Below are 13,555 nucleotides of genomic sequence, written 5' to 3'. Positions count from 1 at the left end.
TTCCTGAGCTTCTGACAATAGAGACAACTTCCTTAACCTGACCTACAGGCCCTACAGTATCTGGCTCCTTCCTAACTCAGCAGCTTTGCTTTAGACATTTTTCTCTTTCTATCTGAAACTGGTATCTATCCTTTGCTTTTAGCCAGTTATCACTTCCTTAGGGTATCTGTCCGTGACTCCCTGACAAAGTTAAATTCCTCCTATTGCATGATCTTACAGAACCATGTACCTTTTTTAAACTTGTAAAGTTTGTCATGGTCACAATTTCCATTTGTTTAAAGGACAGGGATAAATTTTGTCTTGCCATTTTATTCCTGGTTCCTAGCACAATGCCTGGCCCATGGAAGGTGCTCAGTAAGTATTTAAGTGAGTGAATAAACGATCAGATTATTGGGATCCAAGGATACCTTTGGGGTATTTGAGCCTCACCCCTGATTGAAACTTGGTCCAAAGAGCTTTGAAACTTTACTGAGAAGCAGTAGTTGATAAAATGAGCGTTGGAACCAGAAAAAGCCAGAATACAACTTTGATGAAAACTGCCTTTTTATATTCAAATGTATTTACCTCTCATTTGGATTTGTGTATGCCAAGTGGATATATGCAAAAGGACATACATAAAAGGGAAAGAAGGCCGGCCCGGTGGCTCAGGCGGTTGGAAGTCCATGCTCCTAACTCCGAAGGCTGCCGGTTCGATTCCCACATGGGCCAGTAGGCTCTCAACCACAAGGTTGCCAGTTCGATTCCTTGACTCCCTCAAGGGATGGCGGGCTCCGCCCCCTGCAACTAAGATTGAACACAGCACCTTGAGCTGAGCTGCCGCTGAGCTCCCGGATGGCTCAGTTGGTTGGAGTGCATCCTTTCAACCACAAGGTTGACAGTTCAACTCCCGCAAGGGATGGTGGGCTGTTCCCCCTGCAACTAGAAAACAGCAACTGGACCTGGAGCTGAGCTGCGCCCGACACAACTAAGACTGAAAGGACAACAACTTGACTTGGAAAACAGGCCTGGAAGTACACACTATTCCCCAATAAAGTCCTGTTCCCCTTCCCCAATAAAATCTTAAAAAAAAAAAAAAAAAAGGGAAAGAAGCTTCTGGAGAAACTGTGACTCCTGGAGAACCCTACTCTGAGCAAGAAGGTAAACGCTAAAGATGAAATTGCACCTGGACAGGCTTGTTTTCACAGGGGAAAAAAAGAGTCATTTTTCTAAGGAGGGAATTGACTTGGGCTACGCTGACAGACTTGTTTATTCTTGTGTTGAGGTATGTGTGTATGTGTGTGTTTCTTGCTTGAGCAAGGGCTATCTCAAGATGCCAGGGCTATGTCAGGGTTATTTTATCGTGAAGCACAAGGTGTCTGAGACAGCAGCTCAGTCTCAGAGCTGAGCTGGCACAGCACAGAGCCCCTGTGGGGAGGGAGGAGTCTCAGTTCTGCAAGTAATCCAGCAGGCCTCCGAACAGGGTGAAATCACCTATTTGGGGACATCGGAAGCCATCACCCTTAGTTGTTGTACCCCTTAGTTGTGCGATTGTCAACAGGACTGATGGTGGCTGTTTTTCATCCAATTAAGGGAGTGGGGACAGATGGTAGTGACAGGAACAGGGTGGCGAGTGCAGGGTGGTGTCTGCTGACAGGTTTATGAGGAAGCATGAGGCTCCTTCTTGAGGACTTGCAGCAATGCCTGAGGAAGACCTGGGGTGGGGTAGTCAGGCAGAGGGCCTGCTGGTGCAAGTGGGGCAAGCAAAGGAACTTGGGTCATTGTTGTGAAAGGGGCTTCATTTGTAGCCACAGCCTGGGTAGGTCTGCTGACATTTGCGTTAAAAGTTACGGGATTTATAACATGATTTTGCACATGGTAAAAGACATTTCTGAAGAGCTTGTAATTCTCTCCACATGCATGCCCACATTGGCAGTTCTTGGGCACAGCCACTCTGAGGTTACCAACTGGGTCCTGGTTTGCCCAGGACTTCTCCAGTTTTCACGCTAAAGCCAGGATGATTGATGACCTTATCACTCTCTCACTCCATTTCTTACCTTCACGCCAGGGAGACAGAGCAGACCACTCAGAGTCTTACAACGTAGCAGAAACAAGAATATGTCTTCCCTTTGGGATAGTAAGAATCTACGGATGCATTGAAGGTTCCTATCCTAAGGTGCTATTCTAGGCCAATAATTCATTGTCATTTGCTAAGGCATATTCTTCAGTTTTTCTATCTACATATACAGTGACTATTCACATTAGATTTTCTATATGGATGTAATTTTATATTTTCCTCAGTAATAAAAGAATAAAGTATATAATTAATGTTATGAGTTTAAAAGCGTTTTATATAAATAAGATCTAAATCAGAGATACATGTTTGTTCGAAACGGTGACTTGATTTTTCATTCTGAAATTAGGATCACCATATCACAAAGATTGTCAAATCCTTAACAAAGAGGACAGTGACCACCCCCCCCACACACACACAAAAAAATGAGGCAAACAAATTCAGAGTGATGAAGGGTAAGGAAGAGAAAGGATTCTACTGACATCTCTTTATTCCAGAGACTGCTTGGCAGAAGCTAGTCCTAGATGACCAAGTTCCCAAATCTTGGTATTAGATGGAAAGAGCCATCAGACTCTTCTGCTGGAGCTCAGGATGGTGGGGCTGTAGGACCAGCCATCTGGGGAGAGGGCACATCTTCTTTTCCCAGGCAGGCTGAGAAGATGAGGAGTAACCCACTGAGGGCCAGGAAAGTACCAGCAGCCCAGCCCAGGTAGAAGGCATCTCCGAACTCCCACCAAGGCACAATCTCAGGGATGCTGTCAATCCAGAAGTCTTGGATTGTGGCGGAGGCCACCCAGGAGACTGGAAAGAGGGTAGTGACTGAAGCTGATGCCTCCAAAGTCCCTCCCAGGATGCAAAGATGCCTCTTAAATACCCATCTGATCCTGTGAAACTGGCAGCATTCAGACCCAAAGCCAGAGAGCAGAAGCCCCAAAAATACTCGCCGTGGGGGCCACCATGAGGATGCGGGATACCTGGCGCTCCCGAGGCAGAGATGAGGGGAACTCAAAGGACTTGCACACAGCAGCAACTTCCTCTGCGTTCACACAGACCTCCCAAAGGCCCATGGTCCAGGTCTCCGTTTCGTTCAGTTCCAGACCGCGAGTCTTCCACTGGGGCTGGGCAGTGGTGAAACATGAGCAGACCCAGGCAAGAAAAGAGAGGAGCAGTGCCCTGAACTGGGCTCTCCCAGGGCAACTCCAGGCCATGGTTGCTCCCTCCACAGAGGCTGAAAGAAAAAGAGGACAAGTGGCTCCGTGACTGGTTAGCAGGGACGACTTTTGGGGGCTGTTGAGTGGAAGATCTTTCGCATTTGGAGAGGGTTCCTGTTTCAGTTTTCTAGGCAGCAGCTGAGGCGGGTGCCAGGAACTCAGCAATGTTTGGGTTACAGAGAGTGCCCGAGATCAGATGTGGGTGTGAATTCTGGGGGAGGGTCCCAAGAAAGGCCAAAAACCAGGACAGTAAGCCATTAATACATATTTGATGAATAAATTCATAAACTTAAAATCATTCCCAGTTCCAAGATGACAAGAATGATGTTCTGGGAATATATTATACATTGATGTCATCTCTCTGGAGGGCAACATAAATGACTTCATGGTTCAGACTTTTAAATATACGTATAACCTACCTCCAGGAACTTATCCTAATTTATTGTGAATATATACAAAGATTTATGGAAATGTCCATTGAAATATTGTTCATAATTGTACATTTTGGTTAATACCAGGCAACCATTTTAAAGTGATACAGAAGAAATTTTAATGACATGAAAAATGTTTTTCATGTGTTAAGTGAGAAAAGCATGTGACCAAAAAGTATATTGAGTATATAGAATACAATTTCACTTTCCTAAAAAGTGCATATATGTATATGTACATGTATATTTATGTGTATGTCTATATCTATATCTATACACATATAACACAAAATGTTACCCATGGTTATTTTATTCAAAGAATTGTGGATTTTTAAAATTTCCTTATTTGTGTTTGTTTATATACAGAGGGTGCCAAAAAAAATGTATACACATTTTAAGATAACATCTCTTAAAAATGTGTATACATTTTTTGGCACCCCTGGTATTTTATAAATTTGTCATTTAGGGTTTTTGTAAGCAGAAAAAAATGGAAAACTCCCCAATGCAAGGAACCCATACTGACCCAGATTATACCTGGAGGGAAGGGCTCTGTCTCCAGCCTCCTGCTGCTGCTAGGACCATAAATAGACAGTAGTCACATGAGCGTCCATCCTTATTTGTTGTTGCTGCTGAGAGGCAGGTTCTGACAGAAAAGAAAATAATTGGCGTTTACTGAGTGCAGCTAAATGCCAGACTTTGGTTAGATACTTTATCCTCACGTAATTTCACACCACCCCTGTGACATACATGTTAGGTAACTTGCCAAAGTCTCCCAACTGGTAAGCAACAGATCCAACTCCTGAACCAGGTGGCATGGACTGTGACATTTCATGTTCTTGTCTCCAGACTCCAACAGTGTTTCCTCCTGCATTGAGCCTGCACATTGGTGACACAGCATGCAGGTGAGGGTTAATCTTTATGGAAAAAACACAGAAGGAAATTGGGATTTGCTATATTGAAGACATAAACGTTGACCAATGTATTCCCTTATTCATATTTTAACCTACTGATTACCCTATGGTACACTAGGAAATGAAAGCAGAGATGTGGAACAGTCAGCAAGGAGAAAGCAGTATCCTGACTATACTTGAATGATGGCACCCAAGCATCCTGATTAGATTATCGGTGGTGTGGGGGTGGAGGGAGGCAAGCAGGATCATCAGGAAAGCTCTTTTGTTCCCTGTGGTTTGATTATAGGAAAATTTCAAACATATACAGAAGTAGAGCAAATGGTATAAAGAAATCTCATGTCCTATCACCCTGCTTCAAAAATTATCTATCACACCAATCTTGTTTCATCCATACCCACACTCAGTCTCTGTTCCTTCCTTCATATTTTGAAGCAAAGGGGATGCTCTTTCAAGTTACAGGCTCCTTTTGTTCTTATAACAACCACATGTTCTATCAATATGATGGCAAAATATTATACATCCCTGGAAATGCTGTCTGCTTGTACTATATCCATCCAGATTTCTGTTTGATGTTTTCCTCTTCGTTTTTTTCATGCAGGCTTTTCAGCACTTCCAAATAGTAAACTTGGTTAACTGTACAGTTGGTACAAATTCATAATGAATAATCTCTCTGATATCAAAAAATGTTAACAACAGCTTTGCTAGAAGTTCGTGAACTTAATTGTCGGACCTCGTATTAATTTCTTTTTATTTATTTAAGTATTCATTCATGCCTGCATGCATCGATGGTCTATGTGTAGCGATCCCACTCCATTCCTGATGCTCTTTCTTCTCCTTTCTCCTCTTTCTTCTCCTTCCTCAGCCTATCTCTGTCTTTTCTCTCCTCTGTCTTTTCCTGGAATCTTGAGGAAGAGTCTTTAGCTTATCCTTGTGGCCTCTCTGCCCAGGGAGAGGCGGAGCTTCTGTAGTTGTGTTTGTGGGCATACATAGATCCCAACCCTTCATCCTCAAAGTGGTACCTCCTTCCAGTCTCAGTTCGGATTTCTTCCTACTGTGAAACCTCCCTGATTCAGTCAGAGACTGGGTGCTCCTCCTCCTCTGCCCTTTGTACATTCCTCTGAGGTGGATTAAGCTTCAGGGCCTCTTAGTTGCACAGGCCTCTTCCAAGGCCTACATCTAATTTTGTATTTGTTATTATATATTCTTTTCCTTAAAGAGTCCTCCTCCTCCCAGCAACTGTATAAGATTTAGGTCCCACAAAATCTGGATCCATCTCTCATTTGCCTCCAAAATAGTAATGATCGTATTTTCCTGGGATTATTTATTCACTATTTTTGGATTATTTATACAATATTTTTGGATTCCCAGCCTAACACAGTATCTGTCACATAGTAGTTGCTCAATAAATACATAATACAGGAATTTTGTCTGCAGGTTCTTTCTCGCTAGGCGTTTATTATTAGTAGCATTTAGAATTCAAAGTGAGGCTAACAGTTCTACCAAACAAAAGTTGACTTGGTTTTCTAGGTTGAATAGCGTCCTAGGATGTTATTATGGCTGTCCTTTGTGCTTTCTGTTTCAACCCAGTTCAATTTCCTTTGCACATGTCACAGGAAACTGCCCTTGCCTCATTAGGATAAGCATATTGTTCCACAGACACTTAAAACTGACAAAGATCTTAGGGTCATTATCTACTTGGAGTCAATCCTCACAAAATACCATTTTAAAAAAATTAATGATAAGATTTTAATTAAAGCAGTGCATGTTTATTGCAGAAAAATAGAAAAATACAGGGAAGAGAATAAATACCGTAAGTCCACCACTCACAGAGATAATTTGGTGTACATTCTTTACCTCTGTATATGTATCAATAGCCCTTTATTTTTTTTAAAAAAAAGGAATACCATACTACGTATTGTGAACATTTTTCAGTATGTAGCATTTTTTTTTTTTTTTGCTTCACAAGAGTAGTCTTTATTACATGCTTAAGTGAACAATCACTGTTATACTAATTCATCAATACAATATTAGGTTGGGTCGGCCCGGTGGCCCAGGCGGTCGGAGCTCCGTGCTCCCGACTCCAAAGGCTGCTAGCTCGATTCCCACTTGGGCCAGTGGGCTCTCAACCACAAGGCCGCCAGTTCGACTCCTCGATTCCTGCAAGGGATGGTGGGCTCCACCCCCTGCAACCAAGACTGAACACGGCACTTTGAGCCGAGCTGCAGCCTTCACAACCAAGACCGAAAGAACAACAACATGACTTGGAAAAAAAGCCCTGGAAGTACACACTGTTCCCCAATAAAGTCCTGTTCCCCTTCCCCAATAAAAAAAATCTTTAAAAAAAAAATACAATATTAGGTCATGTGCTTTCTCATCTCCCCTATTTACACAACATAAATGCAACCAGTATTGGGGGTAGGATGCTTGTTTCATAAGCCCTCTTTAAAAAGGAAAGATTCAGGACTGTACCATTAAATTTCACTTATATCTTTATGCTACCTAATTTGAACATGTGTAAGGCATTATTCTTGAAAGGAATACTTTTGGAGGAAAAGACCTGACGGGAATCTGACCAAATCTGGACTACCATTCCATTCTCTAACAAGTGTCTAACAAAAGACAGAAATGTACTTGAAACAGATTTTATAATAGTTTATATTCGCACATAAATTCTGCCACGTTATTCAGCACCACCAAAGTAAAATTCTTGAATCTTTCACTGAAAATGAAAAACCCATCTGTCACTTGTTCCCAGTAAAAAACTGATTGTTCTACAAAATCAGGTGATTTAATCAGACAGGAACTGAAGTGTGAAAGATGGTCTTTCCAGGTTGAGAATTCATCAACTAAAGACCATTCTAGGAATATAGCAGGACCAAAGAAAATGAGAAAGCCAAGCAGAATGACTACCACAAGTAACGGATAAAAGGTCCCAGGAATCTTGCTAATGAATGTGCCCGTGTCTTGAGGCAAAGCAAGTTTATCCACATCGACTAGTTTTATGTCTTCCCACTGACTGGTATCAAAGTTCTTCATTAAAGGGCTTGTGGGCAAATTAGAGGGAGGTAAAGGAGTTTCCTTGATTACTTTTATTTTCTCCCTGAACTCCTGCATCTGTTGCAGAAATATGATTGGTTCTGACACGTCTTTGAAGGCCTCTGCAATGTTAAAGGCCATTAGTTGTTCCTGCAAGATGGTGGTGAGTGTGTTAATTTCTGGGTCATAGGCTTGCATAACTGCAAGTTTCATGGTCTCAAAGTCAGACAGGATTTCATTCTTCTTTTGATCTAATGTGTGTTGTAACTTATCAAAAAACTCTTTCACTTTATCTGAACCTTTAAATCAGTAACTGTAGAGATTTCCTTTTGCTAGTTTCCAAGGTATCCAAGCGAGAAAGAGCATCTGCCCGATGCCAGGTCTCAAAGCTCTGGAAGAGGGACTCAAAGGCATCCCTTTCCTGAGCATAGGCGTCTTCAATAGAACAGAAGACATGCTGGGTGTGGTCACCACAAGTAGCACAGATCCCACAAATCAGCTGCATATCAGTCAGGCAGAAAATGTTGAGAGGCTGCCCCAAGTGTCCTTTGCACACTGGCATTTTGGGAGAGAGCTTGATCTTGTTGTACTTCTCCACAATCCCCTTCAGGGAGTAATTAACCTGCAGGCTATTGACTCCAGAAGCTGAAGTTTCCTTACGGCACGTGGGGCACTTGAATGGAGATGATCTCCACAACGAATTCCGCACATTCCCCTCTAAGAGCCCTTCTAAGCATTTTTTGCGAAAGTTGTGTGAGCAAGGCAAAACTCGGGGATCATCAAACAGACTGCAACAAATTGGGCACGTAAGATCTTCTTCAAGCAGCTCCATCACATCCTCTGTCCTCTGCAAGCAGGTGTATTCGTCAGGGTTACTATTTCCCAGCGCAAAAGAAATCAGGGTTTTGGATTTTTTTTTTTCACGCTGTGACTGACAATCAAACGAGGCTACTCGGTCCGCCTTCCCCGCTGGGTTTCGCCTTTGTTCCGCCTCTCGAGGCTCGCCTTTCCCAGGGAGAGGGAGAGGATGAGGGGAGGCTGGAGTCCTTCCGGGGTCCTCTGCGGTGCGCCCGAAAGAGGGGAGAGCCCCGGGCGGCTCGCTTTTCTCCCTTCCAGAGGGGCTGCGCGCGGCGCCGGGAAGCGCCAGTGTGTGACATTTAAATAATGAGAATTTTGAAAAGCTTTTGATAAAATTGATTTGTATTCTCTGATAGGAAGTGCTGAGTATATTGTTCTACTTCACACAGTACTAATGTGATTTATACCTGCGTAATATAAATATGTAATATATTACATAGATGTAATATATGTATATTCATATGTACAAAGACATACTAAATACGTATGTAATATATGTACATAGATGTAATATAAACTATGCACTATAAAAGGAGTGCAATTATAGGCAGACTTTTATTTATAACGAGGTGACGCACTTTGTTGCACAATTCGAGGGCACTATTCATTTAGACTCTGATGGCCAATGCGGCCCACGAGAGTGAATATTTAACGAAAAAAACATCAAGCTGGACTCGTCGGGTCTTCTGGCTAGCTACATTTCACAGCTAAGCGTTTTGAAATTTAAAAAGGTTCAGTTAGGATTGGTTATTAGGTAAAAACATTTCATTTATTCTAGTGAAAAACGGACGAGAAGAGACATGGTATTTGAAAACAGCAAAGTAGGAAAACGCGTCTCCCAGTTTGCCAACTACGAGACGCCGTGGAAAATCCACGATAGGAGAGTCGCAGTGCCTGCTGGGAGTTGTAGTGCAGCCGTCGCCTTCCGTGCGGCGGTCCCGCCCCGCGAGACTTTATTTCCCGGCAGGCCGCGCGCCAAGGCTGCCGGCGGGACCCGGACTGCCGCGCTGGCTGCAGAAGAGTGAGTGACCCTGTGAACGTTGAAATCTGTCGTGGCGATGGCCTCGTTCGTGACGAAAGTTCTGGCACCCTCGGGGAGTCTGGAGAAGGAGGACCTGGGCACTCAGATCAGCCACCTTACCTGGCGGGTGGAGGAGATCAAGGTACAGGCAGGGCTGAGTAAAAGGGACGCAGGACCATTGTGTGACGGGACGGAGAAGAGAGGGATAGGGGCACACAGAGTGGATACGAGCAGAGTCACGTGTGGGGTTGGGTGGGAAGAATTAGGAGTGGGAAGGCTGGGAAGTCTGTGGGTTGAGGAGGGAGTCTGTAGGGGAGCCCCGGCGGGTGGGGGACTGAGGAGGCCTGGGACGGTGCGGAGGAAGAGGCAGGGGCTGGGGGAGTGTTGGGAAGTGGGTTAGGTTGGGAGGCGTGGGGTAGGGGAACCCGGAGGCATCCTAAGTAGAGGCCGCAGAGCCGGGGGGTGGGACTGGCAGCCCGAGGTGTCTGGAGCGGGGAGCAACCAGAGGGGTGGAAACGGGGCCGGACTCCTCCCCATCTGTGAGTGTTTACTTCCTCCACCCACTCCTCTTTTACGGTGTGTTGGGGAATGTAATAGCTTTGGGAGGGTTGCCCCATTCTGCCCCCTGACATTTTTGTTCTTAAAATCTATGACTGTGTTTATTAAACTCTCTTCTCCATCCCCAGGCCCTTGAGGGGGATGGAGAGTTACAAAACGTGTGCTTGGCGCTTCTGTGGACCCAACTGCTTTGAGATTGATACAGAAACGGCCGGCACATAGCCACACACAGTGTTACTTTGCACTGCTTTTATTACCTTGCCAGTATTTGCCCACATCTTTGTTGCTTTCATTTAAAATTAGGTGTACTGCGTACCTCTGGATTTAAGTTTTGGCAGTGTACCATAAAGGCACAAAACCGGTGTTATTTTACGAAAAAGCTGTCTTAAATTTTAAGTATTTGTGTCACTGGCATTGCTTCTTTAATATGACTTTAGAATTTTCCACCGCTTTGTGTATAACCGAAAGAGGACAATTAAGCTACATTAGCATGGCTCCTACATGTTCTGGACCTAACTTATCCTTCCTTTTCCTAGTTTCTTTTCCCAACTTGAATCTTCAGCCAATTGAAATTTACTTTTTATACTCCAAGCAGGCTCACTTTTTTTTTAAGTTCCCAGATTTTGCTTATATTGTCATTTTTCCATCTTTTACTGTAGTATTTTTACCCATCTTTTCAACTTCAATATCAAATGTAGTTTCTGCATGAAAGAGATCCTCATTTTTCCCTCAGGCAGAGGTGATCTCTTTCTCAGTTGTGCTCCTGGTGGACATTAACTCTGTTGCTGTGTTACATATCTGTATTCTGGTTACTTAAGTGTGTACTATCTTGCCTACCCAAAAGGAATTTATTTGTGGGCGAGCATAATTTATTTTTGTGTCTTCCAAAGCATTGATTAATTCAATGCAAACTGTTCAATAATTTGTTTATTGAATTATTTTGAATTAAAAGAGAGGATGAAACTCATCAATTTAGGGTTATAAGACTGGGCCTTAAAATTTTATAAGCAAGAAGCTAGAAATCCATAAATTGATCGAGCTATACAGATTATGGATTTAAATTATCCATTTGCTTTCTTTTCTATTAGGTATATGATTCAGATTGGTGGCTATAATCTGACCTGATAATATCAATAAGAGATTTTATGGCTCTGCCTTTCTCTTTTCCAGTGTTCGTACACTTCGGGGCACTGTTGGGATTTGGTGATCATTGTCTTCTTGCCTCCTAATAATGTTATGGGACGTTTAATGGTGGGAAAAATGTGTTTTTTAAAGAAACCCATTGGCTTGGAGGGAAATTGAATGGGTGTGGGTAACTGTCAAGAAGGCTCCAACATGGAAAATGCCTAATGGAAGATGAGCTGTGTATTTTTAAGAGAGTTCCCCACGGATCTCATTGTAATTTTTCTGTCTTACATTATAGGGTGAGGTGTGCAGTATGATAAGCAAGAAGTATAGTGAATTCCTGCCTAGCATGCAGAGTGCACAGGACCTGGTTACCCAAGTGGATAAGCTATCTCATGACATTGACCAGCTGAAATCCACGATAGAGAGTGAGGTAAGAATAGCTTGATATATTGGGTAGGTTTGTAGGGAGGCAGTTCAGCTTCCTGATTCCTAAGATATTTCAGTTCTGTTCAACTTTTTAAGGCCTCACTTTTCCTTTGGTAAGTGGAAGTTGAATTAAATGATTTTAGGGTGACTTTAAAATAGACATATTTTCCAAAAATGTAATTTAAACTATTTCTTTTTTATGGTAAAACATTTTTTAGCTATAATGAAGTCTTGCATTTGAATAGCACTTTATACATTTTTAAAAAATAATCTCAGTGTTTTATTTTATTGTTTTCATAATAAAATAAAAACAGATGAAGCTTAAAACTGGATCATCTGTTCTTTTCTTTTGTCACCTTTTTTTCTTTTGTCAGTTTAAAATGTTTGTATCTGTTAATGGCCAACATTCTCTTATATCTGCAGCTGGCCTCAACACATTCAGTCTTTTGCACAATCTTTGTCTTTTGGCCTTCTTCTGGAAAATGGTCTCCGTTTGCCAGTGACAACCATTCTACTTCCTGTCATAAGGTTAATTTCCTTTGGACACACAGAGAATCTGGGCCATTTTGTACTGTGTGACTTTGTGGAACTAGTGTTTGCTATATTTCTTATGGAAAGTCTGGCAGGTTTCTGGAGTGCTGTCATCACAATAAGAAGTAAGCCAGTCTGGAAACAGAAATGCCTGCTTTATAAATTTAAAAACGTTTTTCACATATATTTATCTCACCAAGATTTTTCACTTCCAGTTTCCTTTTAGAAACAATAAGACAGTTGAAAGAAATCAAGCTGATATTGGAGGTTTAAACAAAGTTTAATCTTAGATTTCTTCTATATCTGTTTCTAAATTATTACTCAGGGCTCACTGATACCCAAAATCAAGATGCTGAGGTATTCTCAAGGTCCTTAACGAAAGACACCAAATCTCTTCTCTTTGTGATAGTTACTAAAGAAGGAAAGTGAACAAATGTGTTTTCAAAACTTTTCTATAAAACTTGAATCACAAGTGGGGAAACCACTAGTTTACCCAGAAAATCTATTTAATAGCCAATTTAGCAAAGATTCTGATTAGAGGTTTTAACAAAAATAAATCTGTTACTCTACAACTCTGGCACAGTTCAAATAATATTTTCAGTGTGTATATGTTTGATCAATGAGTCAATTGTGCAATCTTAAACTGTACTGTTAGAAATGAAGTGTCTGGAACAAGAAAGTGGTGGGCTATATATCTTTCGCTGGCCAGACTATGGCTGGCAAAATTTATTCACTTCTGGTTGTTACATTTTGAAAGGTGGCTGGTCTACTTGAGAAGGTCCAGACCTGAATACTGTACCATCTGAAGAACAATGAAAGAAACAAGATTTGAAGCCCTGCGTACTAGAGAAAGATTTAAATTTATTGCTAGAGAATGGGAATTAGATTCACTAGGTGGATATTATAAAGGGGTTTATTCAGTCATTTGGTATATTTATTGAACATCTAGAAGTTGCCAGACATTGTGATAGTTGCAGAACTGGACAGTTTTTATTTCAAAATGCGAATCTCTCATGCCTTCTACAGATGAGTAAAATAGTGTGATACATATTAAATAGGAATAATCCCAATTAAAGAGAGGGGATGTAGCTAAGTATGGCTTCCTGGAGGAAATAGTGTCCAAATCAAAACCTGAAGTGATAGGTGAGTAGGCAGAAGAGGAAGGAAGAGTGTTTTAGGTAGACCTAGGGGAAAGCATTGCAGAAGCATGGAGGTAATGGAGAGATGACACTTTTGGAGAGTTGCAGGTGTTCCATAGACTATGTTTAGAGAGTGTGGTGGGAAGGGACGTGAGGGGAGATTACAAAGATAAGCAAGGACTTATATGTCAGTTTAAGTAATACGGATATAGTCTTGATGGTACTGTAGAAGCCATGGAGGATTTTAAGTAAGAGAGT

General features: G+C 42.1%; 3 protein-coding genes across 3 annotated transcripts in view; 1 reads left to right on the top strand and 2 right to left on the bottom strand.

The window, feature by feature from the left end:
- Positions 1-2,570: 2,570 nt before the first annotated feature.
- Positions 2,571-4,321, bottom strand: CLDN25 (claudin 25). The gene is given in 3 exon segments (XM_033119250.1): positions 2,571-2,988; positions 2,990-3,278; positions 4,224-4,321. Coding segments are annotated over 2 exon segments (687 nt in total). The 5' UTR covers positions 3,259-3,278; positions 4,224-4,321.
- Positions 4,322-6,880: 2,559 nt separating this feature from the next.
- Positions 6,881-8,660, bottom strand: LOC117030528 (E3 ubiquitin-protein ligase TRIM13-like). Its single transcript, XM_033120646.1, is given in 2 exon segments — positions 6,881-7,939; positions 7,941-8,660. Coding segments are annotated over 2 exon segments (1,224 nt in total). The 5' UTR covers positions 8,469-8,660; the 3' UTR covers positions 6,881-7,243.
- Positions 8,661-9,467: 807 nt separating this feature from the next.
- ZW10 (zw10 kinetochore protein) overlaps positions 9,468-13,555 on the top strand; it is a 41,369-nt gene continuing 37,281 nt past the window's right edge. The window contains exons 1-2 of the mRNA XM_033121536.1: positions 9,468-9,657; positions 11,497-11,631. Of these exons, the coding sequence (XP_032977427.1) occupies positions 9,553-9,657; positions 11,497-11,631 (240 nt within the window). The 5' untranslated portion in view covers positions 9,468-9,552. The remainder of the gene's footprint in view (positions 9,658-11,496; positions 11,632-13,555) is intronic.

The sequence above is a fragment of the Rhinolophus ferrumequinum genome, chromosome 11 (assembly GCF_004115265.2).
Source record: "Rhinolophus ferrumequinum isolate MPI-CBG mRhiFer1 chromosome 11, mRhiFer1_v1.p, whole genome shotgun sequence".
NCBI classification, from domain to species: domain Eukaryota; kingdom Metazoa; phylum Chordata; class Mammalia; order Chiroptera; family Rhinolophidae; genus Rhinolophus; species Rhinolophus ferrumequinum.
This window is presented reverse-complemented; position numbering and strand designations above follow the sequence as displayed.